Source organism: Salvelinus fontinalis, chromosome 1 (genome assembly GCF_029448725.1).
Source record: "Salvelinus fontinalis isolate EN_2023a chromosome 1, ASM2944872v1, whole genome shotgun sequence".
Lineage (NCBI taxonomy): Eukaryota > Metazoa > Chordata > Actinopteri > Salmoniformes > Salmonidae > Salvelinus > Salvelinus fontinalis.
In genome coordinates this window covers 19,011,428-19,026,376 of record NC_074665.1, presented here as the reverse complement: position 1 = coordinate 19,026,376, position 14,949 = coordinate 19,011,428, and the positions used below count along the sequence as shown (strand labels likewise).

At 41.3% G+C, this 14,949-nt stretch overlaps 1 protein-coding gene across 3 annotated transcripts; it reads left to right on the top strand.

Moving 5' to 3' along the window:
* The first annotated feature begins 8,079 nt into the window (after nt 1–8,079).
* LOC129830894 (protein phosphatase 1 regulatory subunit 3C-B-like) lies at nt 8,080–12,313 on the top strand. 3 transcript variants are annotated; one of them, XM_055893755.1, is made up of 2 exons: nt 8,080–8,343; nt 9,581–12,313. In XM_055893755.1, the coding sequence occupies exons 1-2, from the start codon at nt 8,330–8,332 to the stop codon at nt 10,527–10,529; spliced, it is 963 nt and encodes a 320-aa protein (XP_055749730.1). In that variant the 5' UTR covers nt 8,080–8,329; the 3' UTR covers nt 10,530–12,313. The 3 variants fall into 3 exon arrangements, with proteins under 3 accessions (XP_055749730.1, XP_055749819.1, XP_055749909.1); XM_055893844.1 differs by lacking the exon at nt 8,080–8,343 and adding an exon at nt 8,354–8,468; XM_055893934.1 differs by lacking the exon at nt 8,080–8,343 and adding an exon at nt 8,717–8,817.
* The last annotated feature ends 2,636 nt before the right edge of the window (nt 12,314–14,949 follow it).

Here is a 14,949-nt window from a genome sequence, read left to right as displayed (position 1 = left end):
AAGTCTGTGCTAGTTTCATGGTACTGTAGACTGAGCCTACTCATAGATCTCAACTCTTAACGATACATCTGTCAAATGGCTTAGCACCACTTTTCCCAAGTCTATTTTTAAAAGTGAACTTGACCTTGAATTTGCTGTGTAAATGCCGGAGTATCATTGACATTGGCTCCATTTCAAATGGTTTGGACAACTGAGCAGTGTCAGGTCTATCATAGGTCATTGGTAGCCAGCTGTGCCATCCCAAAACCTGCACATTAAATGAGTCATGAATGGCTATTCAATGTCTCATCTGTAGTGTTCTCTTTGATAAATATTTAAGGAGGATAACTGAACCCTTCAACCAAATAACCACATAGATATGCAGGTTTTTATTTTCAGATTATTACAGATTTTGTATCTTATTACAAATTCACCGACATGGAAATGTACTGTACATGTTGTATATTTATAGTATGTATGCAATATCAAGACTCTGAATTATTCATATTGACTATACTACTAGAAATATACCATACCACCAACATTTTCCAAAACTGAAATATACCAACTAGAAATATACCTTCGGTTGAAGGGTTACACACACCAAAAGAAATCTAAAGAAATTTATAATATGAAGTAACTTCTATTGCCAATGACCTATGTGGTGAGGACATGGCAAAGGCATCTGAACTTGATGTGTTAAAACTACTTCTCTCAGTTGCTGCCAGGCCCCTGTATTTGCCCTCCATTCATATCACTGACTGAGGAGGATCATTTTTCAGCACCTCCTATAGCAGGGTTTCCCAAACTTGGTCCCGGGGCCACACCCTGGGTTCACGTTTTGGTTTTTACCGTAGCACTACACAGCTGATTCAAATAACCAATGAATCATCAAGCTTTTGAAAAGTATAGTACACTGAGCTATATGTGGGTATGTTTTTGAATGTGGCCTGGTTGGTTGATATACAGTAAATAAATATGCTGCAGCTTCACACTACCGTCTGAAAGGACATCTGACCATGGAGTCCTTCCCACGTTCATATCGTCCCACATCAAAGTACTCTCCTAACAGCTTATAGGTACTAGGGTAGGGTTTTCCAACGACAGAGTTTGGAGTCACTTCGAAGTCACTTTTATTGTAAGTAAGAATATAATATGTTTCTAAACAGTTCTACATTCATGTGGATGCTGCAATGATTATGGATAATCCTGAATGAATTGTGAATAAGGATGAGAATTGTGAATAATCATCTCACCATTACAATAACAGGGAAGGTTAGCATTTTTGGGGGTTATGATATTTGTGCGTAATTATTATATTATTCATAATCATGGCAGCATCCACATTAATGTACAAGTGTTTAGAAACATTCTATTCTTTACAATAAAAGTGACTCCAAAATGACAAGACATTATTACCAGTTCATTTCTATTGGACACAAAATAATCTGAAACAAAACCGAAACAAACAGCAAATGCATCCAACACATTTGTAGTCACTAGCTTGATGTAGTCATTGTGTGCTATGAATATGGGACCAAATACTTAACTTTTTGCTTCTTTAATACACATATAACTGAATTTGACCCAATACTTTTGGTCCCGTAAAATGGTGGGACTATGTCCAAAAAGGGGTGTAATTCCTAAACGGTTCACCCCATATGGATGAAAACACTCTCAAATTAAAGCTGACAATCTGCACTTTAACCTCATAGTCATTGTATCATTTCAAATTCAAAGTAGTGGAGTACAGAGCCAAAACAACAATAAAATGTGTCACTGTCCCAATACTTATGGAGTTTACTGTATGTATATGATTGTGTGTACGGTCTATAGACAGTATAGACAGTATATGAATAGGAAAGATGTGTACAGCAGTAAATGTGCCTTCACTAGAACACAATATATACTAATGAAGTGGATAAAACAGTATGTAATAATTTTTAAAGTGACTAGTGTTCAATTACTATGTACATACGGCAGGGTAGAATACCGGGTGGTAAGCCGACTAGTAACAGTGACTAACGTTCAGGGCTGAGGCCGGCTAGTGGTGACTATTTAATAGATAGAAGCTGTTTTCAGTCTCTCGGTCCCAGCTTTGAGGCACCTGTACTGTCTCCGCCTTCTATATAGATGGTAGTGGAGTAAACAGGCCATGGCTCGGGTGGCTGAGGTCCTTGATGATCTTTTTGGTCTTCCTGTGACACCGGGTGCTATAGATGTCCTGGAGGGCAGGCAGTGTGCCACCGGTGATGCATTGAGGTAGCCGCACCACCCTCTGGAGAGCCCTGCAGTTGCGGAAGGTGCAATTACAGTATCAGGCGGTGATACAGCCCGGTATGATGCTCTCAATGGTGCATCTGTAGAAGTTTGTGATGGTCTAAGGGGCCAAATTTCTTCAGCCTCCTGAGCTTGAAGAGGTGCTGTTGCACCTTCTCCACCACACTATCTGTGTGGATGGACCATTGCAGGTTTTAGTTATATGCACGCTGAGGAATTTGAAGATTTTCACCTTCTCCACATCGATGTGGATGGGGGCTTCTCCTGAAATCCACAATCGGCTCTTTTTTTTAAATATATATTGAGGGAGAGGTTTTTTTCCTGACACCACACTGCCAGGGCCCTCAACTCCTCCCTGTTGGCTGTCTCGTCGTTGTTGGTAATCAGGCCTTCCACTGTTGTGTCGTCAGCAAACTTGATGATTGAGTTGGAGATGTGCGTGGCCGCGCAGTCATGGGTGAACAGGGAGAACAGGAGGGGGCTGAGCACGCACAATTGTGGGTTCCCTGTGTTGAGAATCAGTGTGGCGGAGGTGTTGCTGCCTACTTTCACCACCTGGGGTTGGCCCATCAGGAAGTCCAGGACCCAGTTGCACGGAGCAAGGTTCAGACCCAGGGCCCATGCTTAGTGATGAGCTTTGAGGGCACCATGGCATGGAATGCTGAGCAGGAGTTGATGAACAGCATTCTTACATAGATATACACTTGTCCAGATGGGATAGGAAGTTGTGCAGTGCGATAGTGATTGCGTCATACGTGGATCTGTTGAGGTGGTATGCAAATTGTATTGGGTCTAAGGTGTCGGGTAAGGTGGAGGTGATATGATCCATAACTAGCCTCTGAATGCACTTCATGATGACAGATATGAGTGCTATGAGGCCATAGCCATTACGTTCAGTTACCTTTGTTTTCTTGGGTACATGAACAATGGTGGACATCTTGAAGCAAGTGGGGACAACAGACTGGGATAGGGTGAGATTCAATATGTCCGTAAACACTCCAGCCAGCTGGTCTGGACATGCTCTGAGGACGCGTCTTGGGATGCGAGGAACAAAAGCTCACAGTCCTCGTAACTGTTTTCCTCGAAGCGGACAAGGGTATTTTGCTTGTTCCGGAGCAAGGAGTCGTTGTCAGCGACTTGAATGGCTTTCCCTTTATAATCTGTGATTGTCTGGAGTCCCTGCCACATACCTCTTGTGTATGAGCCGTTGAATTGCGACTCCACTTTGTCCCTGTACTGTCGTTTTGCCTCTTTGTTTGCCTTATGAAGGGCTGGAAACTGGAACTGTCACCTTGACCTGGTCAAATATGATGGTTTGCGCTTTCAGTTTCCGTGAATGATGCCATCTATCCATGTTTTTGGTTCTGATATGGTTTAATCATCACAGTGGGAACAACATCCTCTATGCACTTCCTGATGAACTCCATCACTGAGTCAGTGTATACGTCAATATTATTCTCAGAGGCAAACCGGAACATTTCCCAATTCGCATAATCAAACAAGCATAGATTCCAATTGGTCAGACCAAAGTTGAACAGTCCTGTCCATGGGTACTTCCTGTTTAAGTTTCTGCCTACAGAGCAAAATGGAGGCGTGATCTGATTTGCCAATGGGAGGGCGGAGGAGGGCCTTGTAGACGTCCCGGAAGGGGGAGTAGCAATGGTTCAGAGTTTTCGATGAGCGAGTAGCAATTGAGATGTGCTGATAGAATTTCACTAGTTTTCCTCAGATTTCCTTTATTAAAGTCCCTAGCTACAATAAATGCCGCCTCAGTATATGTGGTTTCCAGTTTGCACAAAGTGTAGTTCCAGTGTAGTTCCATGAGAGCCGTCGTGATGTTGACTTGGGGGGAGATATACACCGCCGTGACGATGCCCAAAGAAAATTACCTCGGGAGGTAATGCGGTCGGCATTTGATGGTGAGGTATTCCAGATCGGAAGAACAAAAGGACGTGAGTTCCTGTACGTTACCACAGTCACACAATGACTAGTTAATCATGAAACATACACCTCCACCTTTCTTGTTCCCTGAGATTAATGGAAGGGGACAGTATTTCCAGAGCGAGCCATGATTAACTCTATTTCTTGAACTGCATTGTTGGTTAAGGGCTTTGTAAGTAAGCAATTCATGGTAAGGTCTACACTTGTTGTATTTGGCGCATGTGACAAAGAAATTTGATTTGATTCCGTAAAACAGAGTATGTTACAGTCTCTGATGTTTCTCTGGAAGGAGATCCTCGCCCTGAGATCGTCTACTTTAGTGTCCAGGGACTGGATGTTAGCAAGTAATATACTTGGAAGTGGTGGATGGTATGCACGCCTCCTGAGTCTGAACCCACTCCTTATTCCTCTTCTTATTCCTCAAAGGATCCAATTCAGGAAAGTTGAATTTCGTGTCGAAAATGCAGGCGAGTGATCGCCGACTTACTTAAGTAGTAATGGAAGAAACGTTTTGAGCAAATTATTATTATTTTTTTAATTGGAATTGGCTAGGAGCTAGAAACAGGGCGACCATGTCTGTCAGTGCCATTTTGTGTCTCATGTTGAATCATGTGAAAACCAAACCTCAACCCGGTCCTATCAAGACCGCAACGGCACACTATGATGGCTAATTTAGCCTGCTGCTGCTGCTGCTGCAATTTCAACTTTACTTAGATACTGTAATTAGAGAGTCACTTACACAATGTACAGTGCTTTCAGAAAGTACTTTTTCCAAATTGTGTTGTGTTAGAGCCTAAATTAAAAATTGATTTAACTTTAGAGTTTGTGTCACTGGTGTACACATAATACAGCATAATGTCAAAGTGGATTTTTTTATTAATAAAAAAATTAAAAGCTGAAATGTCTTGAATCAATAGTATTCAACCTCTTTGTTACGGCAAGCCTAAATTGGTTCAGGAGTAAAAATGTGCTTAACAAATCACATAATAAGTTGCATGGACTCATTTTGTGTTCAATAATAGGATTTAAAATACTTTTTGAATGACTACCCCATCTCTGTACCCCACACATACAATTATAGGTAAGGTCCCTCAATCGAGTAGTGAATTTCGATCACAGATTCAACCACAAAGACCAGGGAGGTTTTTAAATACCTTGCAAAGAAGCGCACCAGTTGGTAGATGTGAAAAAAATAACGAGATGCTGAATATCCCTTTGAGCATTTTGAAGTTATTAATTAGGCTTTGAGTGATGTATTAAAACACCCAGTCACTACAAAGATACAGGCATCCTTCCTAACTCAGTTGCTGGAGAGGAAGGAAACTGCTCAGGCATTTCACCATGAGGCTAATGGTGATTCAAAAAATGTACAGAGTTTAGTGGTTGTGATTTGAGAAAACTGAGGATGAATCAACAACATTGTAGTTACTCCACAATACTAACCTAAATGACAGAGTGATAAGAAGGAAGATTGTACAGAGTAAAAATATTCCAAAACATGCATCCTGCTTGCAACTTAAGTAATAATGCAAAAAAATGTGGCAAAGAAATTAACTTCTTGTCCTGGATACAAAGTGCTATGTTTGGGACAAATCCAACACAACACATCACTGTGTACCACTATTCATATTTTCAAACATGGTGGCATCATGTTATGGATATGCTTGCCGTCGGCAAGGACTAGGGAGTTTTTTTAGGAAAAAAATTACCGGAATACAGCTAAGCACAGGCAAAATCCTAGAGGAAAACCTGGTTCAGTCTTCTTTCCAACCGACACAGGGAGACAAATTCAACTTTCAGCAGGACAATAACCTAAAACACAAGGCCAAATCTACAATGGAATTGCTTACCAAGACGACATTGAATGTTCCTGAGAGGCCTAGTTACCATTTTGACTTAAATCGACTTGAAAATCTATGGCAAGACTTGAAAATGGCTTTCTAGCGATGATCAAAATCCAACTTGATAGAGCTTGAAGAATTCAAAAAATAATAAACGGAGAGTTCAATCTAGGTATGCAAAACCCTTAGAGACTTACCCAAAAAGACTCACAGCTGTAATCCCTGCCAAAGGTAATTCTAACATGTATTTTCTCAGGGGGGTAAATACTTATCTAATGAAGATATTTTTGTCTTTTATTTTTCATAAATTATGTATATATATGTTTGAATTTTTCTTCCACTTTGACGTTACATAGTATTTTGTGTAGATCGTTGACCAAAAATGAAAATTAATTCAATTTAAATCGCACTTTGTAACACAACAAAATGTGTAAAAAGTGAAGGGGTGTGAATACTTTCTGAAGGCACTGTGTGTTGCTACTGTAAAGCAGTGAACATGCATTCTGCGGACGTGCAGACTAGCATTAAGGTAACTTCCTGTTATGCATGAACCAATGAATATGCAGGAACTCCTGACCCTGACCGTGAACGCTAGACATATTACTTTACCGAACCAGGGAAGCACATACTTTAAGCCAAATGGTTGCTATGAGGAAATATTTTGCAATAAGAAAAAATGTTTTTAGAGAGAAACAGTGGTGGAAAAAGTACCCAATTGTCATACTTGAGTAAAAGTAAAGATACGGTAAAAGAAAATGACTCAAGTAAAAGTGAAAGTCACCCAGTAAAATACTACTTGAGTAAAAGTCTAAAAGTATTTGGTTTTAAATAAACGTAAGTATAAAAAGTAAATGTAATTGATCAAATGTACCTAAGTATCAAAAGTTAAAGTATAAATCATTTCAAATTCCTTATATTAAGCAAACCAGACGGCAACATTTTCTTGTTTTTTAAATTTACGGATAGCCAGGGGCACACTCCAACACTCAGACATAATTTACAAACAAAGCACTTGAACAATGTTTCCCCGGGACGCTTCCATGTAGAGTCCTCCTTATTAGCTTTAAATGGCATCTTGCAGATGATCATACAATCCCTATGATGAATTTATACACTGCTCAGACAAGTTCAAATAGATTTGCTGTGTCAGGGTGGACGTATTTCAGAGCCTGAAGTTGCCTAAGATCTCCATAGAAATGTCTCCCAGCCCAGGCTTATATTTTGATTGTGGTCCCATACTTTCCCATACAAAAAGAGTCAACTAGACCTGGAATTTCACTAATGGGCTAATGAAATGTTATGAGATGTCTCAGGCCTATCTTCCAAATATTATGAGATATGGTAAGCCTACTTTAAGGAATAATGTATATAATGTCTACAAAGTCTATAATGTATACACACTGAGTGTAAAAAACACTCAGAACACCAGCTCTTTCCATGGCATATACTGACCAGGTGAATCCTTGTGAAAGCTATGATACCTTAATGATGTAACTTGTTAAATCCACTTCAATCAGTGTAGATGAAGGGGAGGAGACAGTTTAAAGGTGGACTTTTAAGCCTTGAGATATGTATTGTGTTGGTGTGCCATTCAGAGGTTGAATGGGCAAGACAAAATACTGAAGTACCTTTGAACAGGATATGGTAGTAGTTGGCAGGCACACCGGTTTGTGTCAAGAACTGCAGCACTGCCGGGTTTGTCACATTAACAGTTTCCTGTGTTTATCAAGAATGGTCCACCACCCAAAGGACATCCAGCCAACTTGACACAACGTGGGAAGCACTGGGGAGGGGAGGGGAGAGGGGGGGGGGGGGGGGGGGGGGGGCGCAACACAATATTATAACTATGTTATTTACATGCATGTAGTTTCTAAACAGAAAATAACCAGTAGAGGTCTATCATGACTCTGTCAAGCCATCTCCGCCCCCACTCCCCATCCCTCAACGTAGCTTGAGCCGACTAGACGTTTCAGCACCTGGGGCGGACTGTAGACAGGCAAAGCTGCTCGCTGATTGCTCGAGCGATCCTCGTTTGGCTTCTCCATTGGCTATCATCCTGTATTCACGTGAGGCAGTATGCAAATCGTCCGATGTAGCCTACGGATTGAAAATGCTGAGGCCATTAACAGTACAGCTGGACTGCAGAGGGGAAGGGGGCGTGCCACGCAGCATTCAGGAACCTCAACCATATTTCATCGGAATGGCTAAATGACATTTTTTTTTCGATTTAGTTCTTAAAAAGTTATTCCGTTTATTCACCAGCTACATTTACAGTTTTTGTCTTTCCAATGAATTGCACAAGGTAAGCTCACAGTGCGTCAAAGATGAAGCGCTTCGATGCACAGTAAATAGATGGGACATTTATTTTGAACTGCGCAATGAAAGAACATGAAACGTTACTTAAATATAAACGTTTTTGAATGCCAGGTGAGATTACCTCTTGCTGAAATATGATTAACTCACTCACTGACCAGTTTTCTTTTACCTTGGAGACTTGTTTCTTAATTGTTTTATTGACTGGCCATTCTATAGTGTAGGGTTTCCCTAACTCTGTCCTCCCCCTTCCCTGGGTACACGTATTGGCGTTTGCCCTAGCACTACACAGCTGATTCAAATAATCAATGCTTGATAATGTTTTGGTTATTTGAATCAGCTGTGTAGTGCTAGGGCAAAAACTAAAATGTGTTCACCCAGGACCGAGTTTGTGAAACCCTGTCCTAGGCTACTGCCCAAATCATTGCTACGAACTTACTGTATGTGTTAAAGCCATTCTAGTGTGAGTAAAAACTTTTTAAAGGTTGATAGCTATTTATTTATTTTCTGGATTTTTGTAGGCCATTGCTTATGATAAACTGGGTGGTTCGAGCCTTGAATGTTGATTGGCTGACAGCTGTGGTATATCAGACCGTATACCACGGATATGACAACATGTATTTTTACTGCTCTAATTACGTTGGTAACCAGTTTATAATAGCAAACCTCAGGGGTTTGTGACTCCGCGTTGCGTAGTGCATAAGGACAGTCCTTATCCATTGTATATTGAGAACTTGTTCTTAACTGACTAGTTATATAAAGGTTAAATAAAATTAAAAATATTGGCCGTATACCACACCTCCTCGTGCATTATTGCTTAATTATTTTTCTTGAAAATAATTAGGCCTGTTAGAATTGTTAAATTATGCAATATAGCTCCCTACAAATAATTATTATAGCCTCCTGTAAACTATTTTGAGCATTATTGTCAGTGTAGATATTAAAACTGTTCCAGGAACAAGTGTATTATATATTTTACAAATCTGTGGCAGATTAATTTGGATGACAGGTCTCTTCAATTAATGACCTACGTCAGCAGGGGTCTGGGAGAAGGTAGCATGTCCAGTGAAATCAGGTCAGGGTTTCACAGCTGCATTCGGAACATCAGAATTCTGACACAAGTTCCATTACTTTACTTTCGACTACATTTGACTATTTTCAGTCTCACCTAAACAGATAACTATTTGGCCTTTAACCTTGTCTGGTGCTTTCTTCTTTTTCAACAGGGTCCTCCACATGTTGAACCCCAGGCCAATGCCAGGTCCTATCATGCCAGTAGATGTAGCCATGAGGATCTGCCTGGCAAGCTCTCCACCCCTGCGCAGCTTCCTCAGCACGTACGAGGACTGCCGATCGCGAAACCTGGTCAACCGCTACAAACCACTGAGGCCATGCATCAGCTCCAAGCAGCAGCTAGAGGACTCCAGCCTGGGATGGAAGAGTGCCAGGGCCAAGGGGAAGAAGCGGGTGATCTTTGCCGATTCAAAAGGCATGTCCCTAACGGCCATCCACGTGTTCAAGGAGTTTGAGGAGGACCCACTGTCTGACCTTCAATTTGACCTGTCTGACCTGGCCAATGCCACCGCTGGCCTCAAGGTCTCCGTGGAGAAAAGTTTTACTCTTGATTTCCCACAGCCCGCTGCAGATTATCTGGACTTCAGGAACCGGCTCAAGAAGAACCAAGTGTGTCTGGAAAACTGCATACTCCAGGAACGGTCGCTCACCGGCACTGTGAAAGTCAGGAACGTAAGCTTTGAGAAATCGGTCTCCATACGGATAACGTTTGACTCGTGGAAAACCCACACGGACATCGCTAGTACGTACCTAAACAATGTGTACGGTTGTTTGGACACTGACACCTTCGCTTTCACTCTCGACCTGCCAAGTTCTGTGCCCTCACAGGAGCGTGTGGAGTTTTGCATATGCTTCACCACCCAGGATCAGACGTACTGGGACAACAACGATGAGAAGAACTACAAGTTGCTCCACAACGACACAGACGCAGACCAGACCAGCAACCCCATCATCCAGACCACCGCACCAGTGGAGTTCAAGAGAGACGGGAAGAGGCCGGAGATGGAGTTTGACCAGTTCGGGAGCCCGAGGACATCCAGTGGATTCTTCCCTGAATGGCAGAGCTGGGGACACATAGAGAATACAACCCCATACTGGTGAAGCAACAACAAGGCTTTTATGAGAAATCCACCATCTTCTCCAACAGAATCAACTCCCAATTGCTTGATGTAAGAGGAGTGACAACAGTAAATTTAACAGTATGTACACATGATAGTGCTGGCTGACCCCCCTCAACAGTGAAGATATAACCACAATCTGAACAGTTAAGATGTTCAAGATCTGTGACTCACAAGTCAACAGTTGAGGTCATTGTGGGGCTTTAGAGTGGGCATTTTTGTATTGTCACTACAATGGAAAGGTTCAGAATGGGTTTCTCTTCATGTTTGGGGGTATATGTGAAGGTACAGAAATCTACAAACATCAGTTTGAGCCAGTAAGCATCTGTTATCATCCAGTTAACCCCCTAATCACTGTGACCAGTACTCAACATAAAGCATTGTGGTAAAATGCTATCATAGCCACAAAAATATAGCTAGAATTAAAGACAAATAGCGAAGGGCATTTTAAGGTTGAGATATCTAGAAATTGGTTTAAACTTTAAAAGTGTACACTTTTTGTAGTGAATTTAAAAAATGTGTTGTAACATAGATGCCTTCCTTTTTATAATGTTAATTTGATTGTCCGTTAAGCTGTTTGTAATCTCGGCCACCAGCCCGCTCACTCTGTCGAGACTACTCTTTGCGACATATGCAACGTTTAGCGTAAATGCAGTCTCCACGAACGTAGGAACATTGCCTTTCAATCGCACTATAACTCAGATCTGCCGCAATACTCCAGCTATACGGATTTAATTCAGCTCTAAGGCTTTTTCAAAAAGAGAAAGATAACTCCAGATTTGGGAGCCTGCACTTTAGTGAATATTTTCAAAGGAGGTTTAGCATTTTGTACATAGATCTTTTTTTGGTGAGTTTTATATCAACAGAAGTATCTTTACTTGCCCTGTAATAGATGGAACTATTCCTTGCTGTGAGACATGGTAAGCCATCAAAATGTCAGTATAACGTAAGTCGCCCGAATGTTGACGGACATGGTTGACAGTTCCAGAGCAGTCTTTGCACTGACCGAAATACAGAATGCCTTTTAAATGTGAGAATGTGAAAGAATGAGACGTTGAAAGTGGAATAATTTGGTACAACATGACGAACTTCATATTGAAGTTGCTTCAGTGTTTCATGGCACCGTTTGAAGACTTTCAGGTAAACAAAACAGAAAAGCAATACAGGTAAATATGCATGACTATACCCCAGCATATTATCAATTAGGTGTAGGACTAAATGGAGCACCTACCTTTTTTTTGCACAAAGGTTTTCATACATACGTCCATTGTATTTTTGAAAAGCCTTTGCATGCAAACACATTTTATATGCTCTTCCTACCCTTCTCTTCTTAATGTTTGCTGCTTCTGTATGTAAGTGCTATTCTATCTTCAATGTGTTTAATGAACCCGTGGTATGTGAACGCTCCTATGGGAAATAGGGGAAAGAGAATGAGGAGAGTGGGGATGTTATTTAAGGAATGTACGACTAAGTAAGGGAAGTGTTTAAAAGGGAAATGAATGGAAAAGAGGTCAGTGTTAGAGGGCTATGCCTTGGGACTGAGGCTTCAGAGTTTACCAGGAAGTGGTGAACATTGTCAGCTGCTTTGTTTGTTTGAAGTGTAAATAAGCATGAGGCGGAATGCAAAGGGCTATGACACGAGCCATGGTGTCTAACCGCCAGCGTCTTTTTCTACTGCAAGGAAGGGTCTCTCTGTGTGTAAAATGGGTTACTGTTCTCTGTTCCTTTCAGAAATAAGAAATAAAATCTAATGTTTATAGTGTAAAAGACTCTTGACTTTTCAATCTGGATTTTAGGTTAACGAATATATTTTCTAAGAGGAATTATCCGGCTGGCATCACCTTCTCGTGCAATACCATTGTCTAAGCTCAAGTAGAACCTCCTTAGACGTAGATTCAATCAGATCAAGCATTAACCGGCGATAGCCAAAACCCTGATGTTTCGGCGATGAAAAAAGCCTGATGTTTCGGCGATGTCGGAGGTGGAACTGCATTGGAGCTGTCAAATTGGTGAGTAGCTGCTCTTGATCATTGTCACGAAGCCACACTTGTCCCACTCCCGTTAGAAGTTTAGAACGAGGAAGTGTAGGCTATATAGAAATAATGATGCTCAAATGTAAACTCATTAAATGAAATAGAGGATTTCTATCAGCCTAATCGAGGTCTAGACTACATCTCCCATTCCAGTGTTCAAACTTGTAAACAAGGCTGCGTGGGAGTTCTCGTAATGCAACTCCGTGCAGCCAATGGCATGGTCTGCTTTAGATATGCCAAAAGCCTCTTGCGGATTTGACAATTCTAATGCAGTTCCACCTCCGACACCGCCAAAACAACTGCTATGTGGATGTCGGCTAAAGCGGATCTGATTGATATAGAGCCCATAATTACATTTTGTGACAAAACGGTGAACAAATTATTAAAGTGGTGTGATTCTTATAACGAAGTTCATATATACAGGTGTGACCCATTCAAACAAGGAGTTAAGAGAATTTAGAACGAACGCAAACATTCCGAAACCTCGGGACTGTCTGAATGGATGCATCCTAAATGTGGTCACCATAGCTAAGAGCAGTAGGTCAGGGTCTGGTCCATGCCTCAATGGTACACTATGTTTCCAGTGTCATGTGACGTGCAGAGAGCCTCACTTGATTTGACGAATAGCTATGCAGGGGAGGTTAATGGACAGCACTGGACAGACCAATGCCTCATTAACCAAGATGTGATGAGCTGCCAGATGTTTGAGCATACACTAGACGGGTCCAGACAGGTCAGTGATATTATTAGAGACAGAGAGAAGCTCAGAAGATGACAGACGGTGTGTGCAAACATTTAGGACTGCCTGTTAGTCGTTTGCCCGCAAAGCTGTTGAGGTATTCTGTTTTCTTCAGGATGCACTGACCTGGAGTAACTTGGCATGTTTGACTTGGCATTAATCAAAGTGTAGAAAAGTGAGCATTCTGCTGAGTCACAGAGATGAAGGGAAAGAAAACTCTTCCGGATAGGTAGGGTGAGTAGGCGTCTGTGTTTGCTGTTTGAAGGTCAGAGGTGAATTGAGCGAGTCAGTGACTCAGGTTTAGATTGATTAAAGCAAGGAGCAACTGTAGATCTCCTGATTTTAAAGTAACTGAGAAGCATTTTCTTGATAGAAATAAGTGGTCTGTCCTGGCTGAGGCTTATCATTTATTTTTGGTCTTGTTCTGATGGTCAGAGATCGAGGGTCAATACACCCAACACATGCATGCATCGATCAGCACGTGAACAGATGTACGAATATCACACACCAAATATTACTATTTCGGTTCAGATCAATAGAGTACAAAAACATTGTTGGATTTGGCAAAGCCTACCCTGCAAATAATGGGATCCTGAAATTAATTTAGGTCATATCATCTGCTTAACATAGGACACTTCAATAATATCATATGGATACCTAGCATTTCACACATACACTTACCAAGGCTATCACAAGTAAGGTGGACAAAGCAAGCCTTTGTGATGAACCATCTCATGGCCTCCTCTCCAGGGGCCCCAATCGGGCCTGAAAATGTTCTAATTACACTGGACATTAACAGCATGGTCCAGTGAGCTCTGTTGACATTTTATTTAGGGCTCTTGGGTAAAGAACAGTGACCCACTGCTGTCTGAGTATGATTCCCATGATGCCTTACAGTCCTAGGGATGGCTGGATAAAACTGACTGACTAACTAAAAATACCTCCTCTGTTCTAGAGCAATCATCCTCATAGGCCGCTGAACACAGAAAAAAACTGGGTTTCCTGGGTATCCCAAAAGCAGTTTTAAAAACAGCATTAAACGTGTTTACCTATCAGAGTAGCCCAAACATGAGTACCACAATCCTACTACTGTGATATTTATGTTTGTTTTTGCTACAGTTCATTAATTATAGTAAATAGATAATAAATTACGATAATACTGCATTTTCTTAGGTAGTCCATCAACTTTCTCATAACTTGCTCATAATAATCTACTATAAGTAGAAATGCAAGATTTGCAGCAACCAATCCAAGAGTCCATGGATCTTGTTACCTTTTTGCAGGTCAAAAGGTCAGGTATGTCAGACAGCAGCTGTGGGCGATACTCCCTGTCCAGTCACTCTACTATTAGATATGTCATATTACTCCTACTCATTCATACCAATAGACCCCATTACACTGCCAACGCCTCACCTTAGCCAGCATCTCAGAATGGCTCCTCTGCTATTCGCTCCATGTGAATGAGCCCAATAACCTGGCAGATGTGTGTTAACTTTGGTTACTCTTCAGAATGAGTTGTTGTGGAGAGTAATGTTTCCAGACTTTATGGTGTTATAATGACACATCAATTTGAATTCCATTACAATTCAAAATAGTTCCAGACACGGTAACAGGTCCCATGCAGCTGGACA